The sequence below is a fragment of the Salvelinus fontinalis genome, chromosome 17 (genome assembly GCF_029448725.1).
Source record: "Salvelinus fontinalis isolate EN_2023a chromosome 17, ASM2944872v1, whole genome shotgun sequence".
In the NCBI taxonomy this organism is placed as follows: Eukaryota; Metazoa; Chordata; class Actinopteri; order Salmoniformes; family Salmonidae; genus Salvelinus; species Salvelinus fontinalis.
Window position 1 is genome coordinate 5,933,437 of NC_074681.1, and position 15,989 is coordinate 5,949,425.

General features: G+C 46.2%; 1 protein-coding gene across 1 annotated transcript in view; it reads right to left on the bottom strand.

The window, feature by feature from the left end:
* Positions 1-1,043: 1,043 nt before the first annotated feature.
* The window catches only part of LOC129814522 (piezo-type mechanosensitive ion channel component 2-like), a 160,752-nt gene continuing 145,806 nt past the window's right edge, over positions 1,044-15,989 (bottom strand). The window contains exons 22-28 of the mRNA XM_055867708.1: positions 15,244-15,404; positions 14,820-14,996; positions 11,808-11,930; positions 9,753-9,953; positions 9,423-9,627; positions 7,267-7,368; positions 1,044-1,060 (exon numbers count right to left, since the gene is read on the bottom strand). Of these exons, the coding sequence (XP_055723683.1) occupies positions 1,044-1,060; positions 7,267-7,368; positions 9,423-9,627; positions 9,753-9,953; positions 11,808-11,930; positions 14,820-14,996; positions 15,244-15,404 (986 nt within the window). The remainder of the gene's footprint in view (positions 1,061-7,266; positions 7,369-9,422; positions 9,628-9,752; positions 9,954-11,807; positions 11,931-14,819; positions 14,997-15,243; positions 15,405-15,989) is intronic.

Here is a 15,989-nt window from a genome sequence, read left to right on the forward strand (position 1 = left end):
AATTCAAATCAAAACTCAAAACCTACAACCTGATTTTGGACGGAATTACGGAATCACCTGAAAGATTCACAACTACCAAGGATTATTACACAGCAAATTCTCTGGAAAACAACAGTAACCTGAAAACACCACCCAACCTGGAACTGAGTGAGTAATGTTTAGTCTGAAACTATATTCTATTGCCAAAAGCCAAGAAGAAAAATACATGACATTACTTTATAAGCATTGAATGAAACATAATTGCCAAGCTTGATACAGCTTCAACTAGCACTGACGTGTCAAGTGAGAGGTGTCAAAGACCATTAGCCCAACAATGGCAGGAGAGTCGAATAGTCTACCCCAACCAAATGGAGAGGCCTTAGAAGCTCCCTCCTGCTGTTCAGAGGTAATTAAAATACAGTACCCTGGGAGTGTAAAGAATGACAAGGCAAGAAAAGAGCACAAAATGAAGCTCCTTATGGAAAATCAAGAGACACTTTTTGCTGACTATTACAAAAATGGGAACATCAGCAACCTTATCTTCCACACAAACCATCCCCTGGCATGGCACAGTGCTATATTAGCACACTACCCCTCTGTTAAGAGAGGGGGGGTTAACGAGGGGTGGAAACTCAGGATACTTGACAACGAGGACTCTGAGTCAGCTAACATAAATCTATATAAGTCTGGAACAGTATTGGTACAGGGCAACCCCAAACAGTTTCAGCTGGACTTTCACCTAATCAAAGAATTAGCCCAGCAGGAGAAGCTCTCCCTTGATAAAGATACCCCCACCCCAAGCGGGTCAGACCAAAACTCTTCATCATATAACCCCACAGACGAGCAACCCTCAGCAGACAGTCAACCTCCCAGTACAGAGCACTTCTCCCTCATTGAAATGAAGGATAAATTCACCCAGCTGGAGGTAAGGCAGGTTGAGCTGGAACAGCAGGTGATTACACTCCAGTCAGCACAGACCCAGACAACAGTCCAGCACAACAACACCCCCTTAACCAGACCAGGAGAGCTGGAGGTGGAGAGAGACACATCTGGACTCTGGACAGTTAAGAGACAACTTCAACTGGAGAAAGAGCAGAAGCAGGAGCAGGAGCAGAACAGAGCACTAGAGGAGAGGATCAGACTGCTGGAGGAGAGGGAGAGGGGGATGGAGGAGAGGATCAGACTGCTGGAGGAGAGGTTGAGGGGGATGGCATGTGACAGAGAACAACCCACTAGGGAGGTGGCCATCCCCACAGAGAAGCCAGCAGAACAGCCCACCTCATCACCCGACAAAAGTCTCGACACCACAGCAGAACAGTCCACACCAGACCCTGACCATAGAGTCAACATCACAGCAGAACAGACAAAAGAAAAACCCCAAGCCCAGCAGCTCTCACCCCCCCTGAGCACCCCCCCTGTCAGCCACCCTGATAGCCCTCCTGACAACCCCCCCACACCCACTGAGGACAAACACAAGACACAGATTTTTCTCCTTATGGACTCAAATGGGAAATTTATAGAAGAAAAAAAACTTTTTCCCAAACACAGTGTATCTAAACTCTGGTGTCCAAACACCCAGTGCGCCCTAGACCTTCTGTCTGAGGACAAACTAGGCTCACCTAGCCACATAATAATACACACAGGCACAAACGACCTGAGAGCACAGCAGGAAAGGGTGGCCACAGCACTGAAGGGAGTGATTGAAAAAGCTTCTTCTACTTTCCCCAATGCACAAGTGGTTATCTCCACCCTGCTACCACGAAAAGACTTCCACCCTGCTACAATACAGCGGGTAAACGCAAGCATCTCCCGTGACTGTGCCTCAAAACCAAATGTTTTCCTGGCCCACCACTCCACCCTGGACTTGAACAGCCTCTATGACCAGGTCCACCTCTACAAGGCAGCAGTGCCCACCTTTGCCCGGACTCTAAAGGAAATCGCTCTCAAACGCAGCCCCAACACTTCACACAGGAGCAACAGATCAATAGACACCCCACCCAGACCAGCGAGACACCCTCCAAGACCTTCAGCACCCCACCCTGGACCTACACATAGAGGACCCACGCCAAGAGGACCTACATCCAGACCACAGCACCCCCAGACACACCCCCACCCCAACCAATCAACACCCCCCCACATCAACCATGCCCACACCCAATTTAGGCCCCCTCAGATCAGACCTATGCCACTCCTGCCCACCCCATGCACCCCACCCCCGCAGAGAGGGCATCAACATGGAAGTCACACATACGCCCAGGTAGTGAGCGGGCAAACAAGCCCAACCCCCACTCTTACACTCGCCCAAGCCAACGGCATGTACCAGATGCTCAGCAGGCTCTGCTCACACTTACTGGCCTGAGGCCAAACCACGACCAACAACATTGGACACTTTATGGAACAAAAAGCCTTCACTATATCATCCTGGAATATCCAAGGCCTGAGGTCATCTGCCTTTGGCCTAAAGAGCAGGAACCCGGACTTCACCAAAGAAATCGGTAATGCAGACATTGTCATCCTGCAAGAAACCTGGTACAGAGGAGACGGACCCACTGGTTGCCCTCTAGGTTACAGAGAGCTGGTAGTCCCATCCACCAAACTACCAGGTGTGAAACAGGGAAGGGACTCAGGGGGAATGCTAATTTGGTATAGAGCAGACCTAACTCACTCCATTAAATTAATCAAAACAGGAACATTTTACATTTGGCTAGAAATTCAAAAGGAAATTATCTTAACAGAGAAAAATGTCCTCCTGTGTGCTACCTATATCCCCCCACTAGAATCCCCATACTTTAATGAAGACAGCTTCTCCATCCTGAAGGAGGAAATCAATCATTTCCAGGCCCAGGGACATGTATTAGTCTGTGGCGACCTAAATGCCAGAACTGGACAAGAACCTGACACCCTCAGCACACAGGGGGACAAACACCTGCCTGCAGGTGACAGCATTCCCTCCCCCATATGCCCCCCTAGGCACAACTATGACAACATAACCAACAAAAACGGGTCACAACTCCTGCAGCTCTGTCGCACGCTGGGTATGTACATAGTCAATGGTAGGCTTCGAGGGGACTCCTATGGTAGGTTCACCTATAGCTCATCTCTTGGCAGTAGCACTGTAGACTACTTTATCACTGACCTCAACCCAGAGTCTCTCAGAGCGTTCACAGTCAGCCCACTGACACCCCTATCAGACCACAGCAAAATCACAGTCTACTTGAACAGAGCAATACTCAATCATGAGGCATCAAAGCCAAAGGAACTGAGTAACATTAAGAAATGCTATAGATGGAAGGAATGCAGTTTGGAAACCTACCAAAACACAATTAGACAACAGCAAATTCAATCCCTTTTAGACAACTTCCTGGGTAAAACGTTCCACTGCAATAGTGAAGGTGTAAACTTGGCAGTAGAAAATCTTAACAGTATATTTGACCTCTCAGCTTCCCTGTCAAATCTAAAAATCTCAAATAGAAAACCAAAGAAAATGAACAACAATGACAAATGGTTTGATGAAGAATGCAAAAATCTAAGAAATAAATTGAGAAACCTGTCCAACCAAAAACATAGAGACCCGGAAAACCTGAGTCTACGCCTTCACTATGGTGAATCACTAAAACAATACAGAAATACACTACGGAAAAAGAAGGAACAGCACGTCAGAAATCAGCTCAATGTAATTGAAGAATCCATAGACTCTAACCACTTCTGGGAAAATTGGAAAACACTAAACAAACAACAACACGAAGAATTATCTATCCAAAATGGAGATGTATGGGTAAACCACTTCTCCAATCTTTTTGGCTCTATAACAAAGAATAAAGAGCAAAAACATATACATGATCAAATACAAATCCTAGAATCAACTATTAAAGACTACCAGAACCCACTGGATTCTCCAATTACCTTGAACGAGTTACAGGACAAAATAAAAACCCTCCAACCCAAAAAGGCCTGTGGTGTTGATGGTATCCTTAATGAAATGATCAAATATACAGACAACAAATTCCAATTGGCTATACTAAAACTCTTTAACATCGTCCTTAGCTCTGGCATCTTCCCCAATATTTGGAACCAAGGACTGATCACCCCAATCCACAAAAGTGGAGACAAATTTGACCCCAATAACTACCGTGGAATATGCGTCAACAGTAACCTTGGGAAAATACTCTGCATTATCATTAACAGCAGACTCGTACATTTCCTCAATGAAAACAATGTACTGAGCAAATGTCAAATTGGCTTTTTACCAAATTACCGTACAACAGACCATGTATTCACCCTACACACCCTAATTGACAACCAAACAAACCAAAACAAAGGCAAAGTCTTCTCATGCTTTGTTGACTTCAAAAAAGCCTTCGACTCAATTTGGCATGAGGGTCTGCTATACAAATTGATGGAAAGTGGTGTTGGGGGTAAAACATACGACATTATAAAATCCATGTACACAAACAACAAGTGTGCGGTTAAAATTGGCAAAAAACACACACATTTCTTCACACAGGGTCGTGGGGTGAGACAGGGATGCAGCTTAAGCCCCACCCTCTTCAACATATATATCAACGAATTGGCGAGGGCACTAGAACAGTCTGCAGCACCCGGCCTCACCCTACTAGACTCTGAAGTCAAATGTCTACTGTTTGCTGATGATCTGGTGCTTCTGTCACCAACCAAGGAGGGCCTACAGCAGCACCTAGATCTTCTGCACAGATTCTGTCAGACCTGGGCCCTGACAGTAAATCTCAGTAAGACCAAAATAATGGTGTTCCAAAAAAGGTCCAGTCGCCAGGACCACAAATTCCATCTAGACACTGTTGCCCTAGAGCACACAAAAAACTATACATACCTCGGCCTAAACATCAGCGCCACAGGTAACTTCCACAAAGCTGTGAACGATCTGAGAGACAAGCCAAGAAGGGCATTCTATGCCATCAAAAGGAACATAAATTTCAACATACCAATTAGGATCTGGCTAAAAATACTTGAATCAGTCATAGAGCCCATTGCCCTTTATGGTTGTGAGGTCTGGGGTCCGCTCACCAACCAAGATTTCACAAAATGGGACAAACACCAAATTGAGACTCTGCATGCAGAATTCTGCAAAAATATCCTCCGTGTACAACGTAGAACACCAAATAATGCATGCAGAGCAGAATTAGGCCGATACCCACTAATTATCAAAATCCAGAAAAGAGCCGTTAAATTCTACAACCACCTAAAAGGAAGCGATTCCCAAACCTTCCATAACAAAGCCATCACCTACAGAGAGATGAACCTGGAGAAGAGTCCCCTAAGCAAGCTGGTCCTAGGGCTCTGTTCACAAACACAAACACACCCCACAGAGCCCCAGGACAACAGCACAATTAGACCCAACCAAATCATGAGAAAACAAAAAGATAATTACTTGACACATTGGAAAGAATTAACAAAAAAACAGAGCAAACTAGAATGCTATTTGGCCCTAAACAGAGAGTACACAGTGGCAGAATACCTGACCACTGTGACTGACCCAAACTTAAGGAAAGCTTTGACTATGTACAGACTCAGTGAGCATAGCCTTGCTATTGAGAAAGGCCGCCGTAGGCAGACATGGCTCTCAAGAGAAGACAGGCTATGTGCTCACTGCCCACAAAATGAGGTGGAAACTGAGCTGCACTTCCTAACCTCCTGCCCAATGTATGACCATATTAGAGAGACATATTTCCCACAGATTACACAGATCCACAAAGAATTTGAAAACAAATCCAATTTTGATAAACTCCCATATCTACTGGGAGAAATTCCACAGTGTGCCATCACAGCAGCAAGATTTGTGACCTGTTGCCACAAGAAAAGGGCAACCAGTGAAGAACAAACACCATTGTAAATACAACCCATATTTATGCTTATTTATTTTAACTTGTGTGCTTTAACCATTTGTACATTGTTACAACACTGTATATATATAATATAACATTTGTAATGTCTTTATTGTTTTGAAACTTCTGTATGTGTAATGTTTACTGTTAATTTGTATTGTTTATTTCACTTTTGTATAATATCTACCTCACTTGCTTTGGCAATGTTAACACATGTTTCCCATGCCAATAAAGCCCCTTGAATTGAATTGAATTGATAGATAGGCAATATAATCAATTCTATCCAACCCTGTCCACACTGATCCCATTATATCAACCCTGTCCCCACCGATCCATTATATCAACCCTGTCTATACTGATCCCATTATACCAACCCTGTCCACACCGATCCCATTATATCAACCCTGTCCACACCGATCCATTATATCAACCCTGTCCACACCGATCCATTATATCAACCCTGTCTATACTGATCCCATTATACCAATCCTGTCCACACCGATCCATTATACCAACCCTGTCCCCACTGATCCCATTATACCAACCCTGTCCCCACCGATCCCATTATATCAACCCTGTCCACACCGATCCATTATATCAACCCTGTCTATACCGATCCCATTATATCAACCCTGTCCCCACCGATCCCATTATACCAACCCTGTCCCCACTGATCCCATTATATCAACCCTGTCCATACTGATCCCATTATATCAACCCTGTCCACACCGATCCATTATATCAACCCTGTCCCCACTGATCCCATTATATCAACCCTGTCCATACTGATCCCATTATATCAACCCTGTCCCCACCGATCCCATTATATCAACCCTGTCCCCACCGATCCCATTATACCAACCCTGTCCCCACCGATCCATTATATCAACCCTGTTCATACCGATCCCATTATACAAACCCTGTCCCCACCGATCCATTATATCAACCCTGTTCATACCGATCCCATTATACCAACCCTGTCCCCACCGATCCATTATATCAACCCTGTCCATACTGATCCCATTATATCAACCCTGTCCACACCGATCCATTATATCAACCCTGTCCACACCGATCCCATTATATCAACCCTGTCTATACTGATCCCATTATATCAACCCTGTCCATACTGATCCCATTATATCAACCCTGTCCATACCGATCCCATTATATCAACCCTGTTCATACTGATCCCATTATATCAACCCTGTCTATACTGATCCATTATATCAACCCTGTCCATACTGATCCCATTATATCAACCCTGTCCATACCGATCCCATTATACCAACCCTGTCCATACCGATCCCATTATACCAACCCTGTTCATACCGATCCCATTATACCAACCCTGTCCATACCGATCCCATTATATCAACCCTGTCCCCACTGATCCCTTTATAGTCCAACAGAACAATATGATACATACAGACGAGAAAGATTGGGTTGGGGTTGGTGTGGAAGTCTGGGAAATATAGCCACTTGATGACGTTGGAGTCCATTGCAGAGTTAGGGAACCGCCATGGGTAGTCTGCAGGGGTAGAAAGCAACAACATTAAAAAAAATACTATATTAAAATATAAGAAAATCACACACATTTCACACACTTAAACAGGCAAATACATGTAAACTATATAATGCAACAAACACTATCTATTCAGCAGTATGTGGACACCCCTTCAAATTAGTGGATTCGGGCTTTTTCAGCCACACCCGTTGCTGATAGGTGTATAAAATTGAGCACACAGACATAGACAAACACTGGCAGTAGAATGGTCCGTACTGAAGAGCTCAGTGACTTTCAACGTGGCACCGTCACAGTGACTGTGTGGCATCGTCATAGGATGCCACCTTTCCAACAAGTCAGTTCGTCAAATTTCTGCCCTGTTAGAGCTGCCCCCCGGTCAACTGTAAGTGCAGTTAATGTGAAGTGGAAACGTCTAGGAGCAACAACGGCTCAGCCGCGAAGTGGTAGGCCACACAAGCTCACAGAACGGGATCGTCGAGTGCTGAAGCGCGTAAAAAGCGCGTCTTTCCTCAGTTGCAACACTCACTACCGAGTTCCAAAATGCCTCTGGAAACAACGTCAGCACAAGAAATGTTCGTCTGGATCTTCATTAAATTAGTTTCTATGACTGAGCAGCCGCACACAAGCCTAAGATCACCACGCACAATGCCAAGCGTCGGCTGGAATGGTGTAAAGCTCGCCACCACTGGACTCTGGAGCAGTGGAAACACGTTCTCTGGAGTGATGAATCACACTTCACCATCTGGCACTCCGACGGACGAATCTGGGTTTGGCGGATGCCAGGAGAACGATACCTGCCCCAATGCATAGAGCAAAGTGTACAGTTTAGCCAGTTAAAGTCTACCTGGCGGCAGGTAGCCTAGTGGTTAGAGCGTTGGACTAGTAACCAGCAGGTAGCCTAGTGGTTAGAGCGTTGGACTAGTAACCAGCAGGTAGCCTAGTGGTTAGAGCAGGTAGCCTAGTGGTTAGAGCAGGTAGCCTAGTGGTTAGAGCAGGTAGCCTAGTGGTTAGAGCAGGTAGCCTAGTGGTTAGAGCAGGTAGCCTAGTGGTTAGAGCGTTGGACTAGTAACCAACAGGTAGCCTAGTGGTTAGAGCGTTGGACTAGTAACCAGCAGGTAGCCTAGTGGTTAGAGCGTTGGACTAGTAACCAGCAGGTAGCCTAGTGGTTAGAGCGTTGGACTAGTAACTGAAAGTTTGCTAGATCGAATCCCCCAGCTGACAAGGTAAAAATCTGTTGTTCTGCCCCTGAACAAGGCAGTTGACCCACTATTCCAAGTCCATCATTGTAAATAAGAATTTGTTCTTAAATGACCTGTCTAGTTGAACAAAGGTATAATAAAAAAAGTTTGGAAGAGAAGAAATAATGGTCTGGGGCTGTTTTTCATGGTTCGGGGTTGATCCCTTAGTTACGGTGAAGGAAAATGTTAACGCTACAGAATACAATTACATTCTAGACGATTCTGTGCTTCCAACATTGTGGCAGCAGTTTTGGGAAGGCTCTTTCCTGTTTCAGCATGACAATGCCCCCGTGCACAAAGCGATGTCCATACAGAAATGGTTTGTCAAGATCATTGTGGAAGAACTTGAATGGCCTGCACAGAGCCCTGACCTCAAAGCCCAGATCAAACACCTTTGGGATGAATTGGAACGCCGACTGCAAGCCAGGCCTAATCGCCCAACATCAGTGCCCAACCTCACTAATGCTCTTGTGGCTGAATGGAAGCAAGTCCCTGCAGCAATGTTCCATCATCTAGTGGAAAGCCTTCCCAGAAGAGTGGAGGCTGTTATAGCAGCAATGTTCCATCATCTAGTGGAAAGCCTTCCCAGAAGAGTGGAGGCTGTTACAGAAGCAATGTTCCATCATCTAGTGGAAAGCCTTCCCAGAAGAGTGGAGGCTGTTATAGCAGCAATGTTCCATCATCTAGTGGAAAGCCTTCCCAGAAGAGTGGAGGCTGTTATAACAGCAAAGGGAGAACCAACTCCAATGAGATGTTCGACGAGCATGTGTACACATTTTTTGGGTCATGTTGTGTACATACACAGACAGACACACCTACCTTTGCAAGCTGCAGGTGGTATCCCGATGCACACAAAGTACTGCCAGGTTAGAATACAGGCCTGGAAACAACAGTATTTAGGCCAGATCTCAGCTATAGCTTTCCTTCTCCGTCTGTACATCACGGCTATCAGAGAGAAGGCATGCAGCATAGCATAGAAATCCATACGCTGGCCAATCACATTCACCGCCAGTAGGAAGCACGTCTAGAACAGGGAGAGAAAGAGGTAGAGAGAGAGAGTGAAGTTTAGCCCAAATGATCTCTGAATATAATAGTTTCTACCTTCCTCCGTCCCATGTGATCTCTCTGAATATATTCGCTTCTACCTACCTCCAGCCCGAACTTGTAGAAGAAGTAGTTGATGAAGTACTTGACACAGTTGACGATGCCGTTGTCGAGGTGTTGCCGCGTGATGTCATGGAAGATGATGCGAGCAGCGGGTGCGGTGAGCTTGTTCCTCAGTCTGTAGTACTGCTGGTGACGGTAGATGGTCACCTCAAACGCCAGCATGGCCAACATCAGCAGGTTGTTCTGGAGGAGGAGGCGAGGAAGAAACAGTGAAGCAACAGAATAGATCTTTGATGTACATTTCAAATAAATTGTTTGTTATTTTTGCAGTACTGACTCAGTTGATAGAGGTAGATGTGTAGTATAGCCCTGACTCAGAGACTGGTCATTCTAGCCTTGACTCAGAGACTGGTCCTTCTAGCCTTGACTCAGAGACGGGTCCTTCTAGCACCGACTCAGAGACTGGTCATTCTACCCCTGACTCAGAGATTGGTCCTTCTAGCCCTGACTCAGAGACTGGTCCTTCTAGCCCTGACTCAGAGACTGGTCCTTCTAGCCATGACTCAGAGACGGGTCCTTCTAGCACCGACTCAGACTGGTCCTTCTAGCCTTGACTCAGAGACTGGTCCTTCTAGCTCTGACTCAGAATGGTCCTTCTAGCACCGACTCAGACGGGTCCTTCTAGCCTTGATTCAGAGACTGGTCCTTCTAGCCTTGATTCAGAGACTGGTCCTTCTAGCCTTGACTCAGACTGGTCCTTCTAGCCTTGACTCAGAGACTGGTCCTCCTAGCCCTGACTCAGACATTGGTCCTTCTAGCACCGACTCAGACGGGTCCTTCTAGCCTTGATTCAGAGACTGGTCCTTCTAGCCTTGATTCAGAGACTGGTCCTTCTAGCCCTGACTCAGACTGGTCCTTCTAGCCTTGACTCAGAGACTGGTCCTTCTAGCCCTGACTCACAGACTGGTCCTTCTAGCCCTGACTCACAGACTGGTCCTTCTAGCCTTGATTCAGAGACTGGTCCTTTTAGCACCGACTCAGACTGGTCCTTCTAGCCTTGACTCAGAGACTGGTCCTTCTAGCCCTGACTCAGACTGGTCCTTCTAGCCTTGACTCAGAGACTGGTCCTTCTTGCACCGACTCAGACGGGTCCTTCTAGCCTTGATTCAGAGACTGGTCCTTCTAGCCTTGATTCAGAGACAGGTCCTTCTAGCCCTAACTCAGACTGGTCCTTCTAGCCCTGACTCAGAGACTGGTCCTTCTAGCCCTGACTCATAGACTGGTCCTTCTAGCCTTGACTCAGAGACTGGTCCTTCTTGCACCGACTCAGACGGGTCCTATTAGCCTTGATTCAGAGACTGGTCCTTCTAGCCTTGATTCAGAGACTGGTCCTTCTAGCCCTGACTCAGAGATTGGTCCTTCTAACCCTGAATCAGAGACTGGTCCTTCTAGCACCGACTCAGAGACTGGTCCTTCTAGCCCTGACTCAGAGACTGGTCCTTCTAGCCCTGACTCAGAGACCGGTCCTTCTAGCCCTGACTCGGAGACTGGTCTTTCTAGCCCCGACTCATAGACTGGTCCTTCTAGCCCTGACTCAGAGACTGGTCCTTCTAGCCTTGACTCAGAGACTGGTCCTTCTAGCCCTGACTCAGACTGGTCTTTCTAGCATTGACTCAGAGACCGGTCCTTCTAGCCTTGACTCAGAGACGGGTCCTTCTAGCCCTGACTCAGAGACCGGTCCTTCTAGCCTTGACTCAGAGACCGGTCCTTCTAGCCTTGACTCAGAGACAGGTCCTTCTAGCCTTGACTCAGAGACTGGTCCTTCTAGCACCGACTCATAGACTGGTCCTTCTAGCTCTGACTCAGAGGCTAGTCCTTCTAGCCCTGACTCAGAGACTGGTCCTGACTCACAGGCAGATAATCAAAGGTGAGTCTCTCCCAATGTCCTGGGTTCTGAGATTAATGAAAAACTCAGTGTATGAGTTTTCTATCTTGTTTGAGAACTATTTCCTATGTTTGCATGTCCCAAAGTGATGCTATACTACTACACAGATGTCTTGTTTTATAAGTAAACGTGATCGGTTAGTGTCTCCTCACCCTGAGGTTCTCCAGTAGAGGGTTGAACTTGTTGAGTCCGACCCAGTTGGACGGGTCTACTGGCTCCTTGTACAGCAGCGAGTCTTTCATTTCCTCTCTCTGTTTCTCTGTGTAGTTCATTGGCTGGGGAGGAAGAGGAATCAGAACAGGAGTCAGTCAGTCAAACCATATTCAAACGACCCGATGCTTTTGTAAGTACCCTTACGAACAACCCAGAAGAGGATGAAGAGTAGTCAGTCCAAAACATAAAATGTTCATAGTTACAGTTACAGTTACATATTGGTATCTATCTCCATACGTTTGAATATATATGTTCAAATATCTTTGGCCAAGGCTTCGGCATAGAATTGAGAAACAGAAATAAAAAACTATCCACCAGCCAACCATTCCATAAACCAACCGACCAAACAACCAGCCAACCATTCCATCACCAACCAACCTTTCTATCAACAAACCGACCATTTGATCAACCAACAAAACAACCATCCAACCAACCATTCCATCAACCAACCAACCATTCCATCAACCAACCAGCATACCATTCCACCACCAACCAAACTTTCCATCACCAACCAACCATTCCATTAACCAACAAACCATTCCATTAACCAACAAACCATTCCATCCACCAACCAACCATTCCAACAAACAACCAACCATTCGATTAACCAACCAACCAACCACTCCATCAACCAACCAACCATTCCATCCACCAACCAACCATTCCATCAACCAACAAACCATTCCATCAACCAACAAACCATTCCATCCACCAACCAACCATTCCAACAAACAATCAACCATTCGATTAACCAACCAACCAACCACTCCATCAACCAACCAACCATTCCTTCCACCAACCAACCATTCCATCAACCAACCATTCCATCATCCAACCAACCATTCCATCATGCAGCCAACCATTCCATCACCCAACCAACCATTCCATCCACCAACCAACCATTCCATCAACCAGCCAACCATTCCATCATCCAAACAACCATTCCATCAACCAACCCACCAACCAACCTTTCCATCAGCCAACCAACCATTCCACAAACCATTCCACCAACCATTACATCAACCAAACAACCATTCCATCACCAACCAACCATTCCATCACCAACCAACCAACCATTCTATCCACCAGCCAACCATTCAACCATTCCATCAACCCACCAACCAACCTTTCCATCAGCCAGCCAACCAACCATTCCATCAACCAACCAACCATTCCTTCACCAACCAACCACCAACCAACCAACCATTCCATCCACCAACCAACCATTCCATCACCAACCAACCATTCCATCAACCAGCCAACCATTCCATCAACCAACCTCCAACCAACCATTCCATCATCCAGCCAACCATTCCATCAACCAAACAACCATTCCACCCACCAACCAACCATTCCATCACCAACCAACCATTCCATCCACCAACCAACCATTCCATCACCAACCAACCATTCCATCAACCAGCCAACCATTCCATCAACCAACCTCCAACCAACCGTTCCATCATCCAGCCAACCATTCCATCAACCAAACAACCATTCCATCCACCAACCAACCATTCCATCACCAACCAACCATTCCATCAACCAGCCAACCATTCCATCAACCAGCCAACCATTCCATCAACCAGCCAACCATTCCATCAACCAACCATTCTATCAACCAGCCAACCATTCTGTCAACCAGCCAGCCAACCATTCCACCAACCAACCTTTCCATCAGCCAGCCAGCGAACCAACCATTCCATCAACTAACCAACCAACCATTCCATCAACCAACCTCCAACCAACCATTCCATCATCCAGCCAACCATTCCATCAACCAAACAACCATTCCATCAACCAACCAACCAACCATTCCATCAACCAACTTCCAACCAACCATTCCATCATCCAGCCAACCATTCCATCAACCAAACAACCATTTCATCAACCAACCACCAACCATTCTATCAACCAACCAGCCATTCTATCACCAGCCAACCATTCTGTCAACCAACCAACCATTCTATCACCAGCCAGCCAACCATTCCATCAATCAACCAACCTTTCCATCAACCAACCAACCAACCATTCCATTAACCAACCACCAACCAACCAACACACCATTCCATCAACCAACCAACCTTTCCATCAACCAACCAACCATTCCATTAACCAACCAACCAACCAACCAACAAACAAACCATTCCAGCAACCAACCAACCTTTCCATCAGCCAACCAACCATTCCATCAACCACCACCAACCAACCATTCTATCATCAACCAACCATTCTATCACCAACCAACCATTATAGCAGCCAGCCAACCATTCTATCAACCAGCCAGCCAGCCAACCATTCCATCAACCAACCAACCTTTCCATCAACCACCAACCATTCTATCAACCAGACAACCATTCCATCACCAACCAACCTTTCCATCAACCAACCATTCCATTAACCAACCAACCAACCAACCAACAAACCATTCCATCCATCAACCAACCTTTCCATCAACCAACCAACCATTCCATTAACCAACCAACCAACCAACCAACCAACCATTCCATCAACCAACCAACCCACCAACCAACCTTTCCATCAGCCAACCAACCAACCATTCCATCAACCAATCATTCTATCAACCAACCAACCATTCCATCAACCAATCAACCAACCATTCTATCAGCCAGCCAACCATTCTGTCAACCAACTAACCATTCTATCAACCAGCCAACCATTCCATCAACCAACCAACCATTCCATCCATCAACCAACCATTCCATCAACCAACCATTCCATTAACCAACCAACCAACCAACCAACCAACAAACCATTCATCAACCAACCAACCTTTCCATCAATCAACCAACCATTCCATCAACCAACCAACCAACCAACCAAGCATTCCATCAACAAACCAACCACCAACCAACCATTTCATCAGCCAACCAACCATTCCGTCACCAACCAACCAACCAACTTTCTACCCACCGAATTGCCCTACTCACCATGGAGCAGTTCTTGGAGTAAGAGGCAGGTTGTATAGATTCCAGCTGGTACAACATCTTACAGACGATGATAACACAGGTCCAGACTGTACAGATACTGGAGGCTAGGGGTCTGAACTGACTGAAGGGCAGAGCGAAGGCCCAGCAAGCCATGAATACGTAGTTGAACAAGGACACCTGCCAGAGAGGAGAAACAGTTACGTTTAGTGTCAGTATCACTACTAGCTTTATTAAAAGATCCCTACTAAAAAACACAAACTTCCAAGAGTGGACAAGGACTGTTATTAGGATCAACTGAAACAGAGATGGTTTGGGTGATATGTAGCTAGTCATTCAATTGTTAGTGTAATGCCTAGGCGGTCGCTCAGCCTTGCCACAGTTTTGTGGCAAGCAGGGCAGCTGGGCTCAAAACCCCAGCCCTTACCTCCTTAACAGAGACCAGTATGATATACGAAGAGACGATCTTGATGATGTGTATCTCTAGGAGCCACCAGATGAAGAGCTGCAGCTTGTGGAAATATTCCAGGAACTTGAGGAACAGCACAGTCAGACGGTCCACCACCAGGTGCCACTTATTCTTTAGGTCTGACAGGAACAGGACGAGACAGGAAGCAATCTGTCAGTCACTCAGTCAGTCTGCCAATCAGTCAGTCAATTTTATCAGTCAGTCAGCCAGAAGTCAGTCAGTCAGTCAGCCAGTTAATCAGTCAGTCAATAAGTCAGTCAACCAGTATTCAGTCAATCAGTCAGCTAGTCAGTCAGTCAGTCAGACAACCAGTCAGACAACCAGTCAGCCAGTCAGTCAGCCAGTTGGTCAATCAGTCAGTCAATCACTTAGTCAGTCAGTCAGTCAGTCACTCCGTCAATCAGTCAGCCAGTTATCCAATCAGTCAGTCAATCAGTCAGTCAGCCAGTCAATCAGTCAGCCAGTTATCCAGTCAGCCAGTTAGTCAGTCAGCCAGTTATCCAATCAGTCAGTCAATCAGTCAGCCAGTCAGTCAGTCAATCAGTTAACCAGTTATCCAATCAGTCAGTTAATCAGTCAGTCAGGTCAGTCAATCAGTCAGCCAGTTATCCAATCAGTCAGTCAATCAGTCAGTCAGTCAGTCAGCCAGTCAATCAGTCAGCCAGTTATCCAATCAGTCAGTCAGTCAATCAGTCAATCAGTCA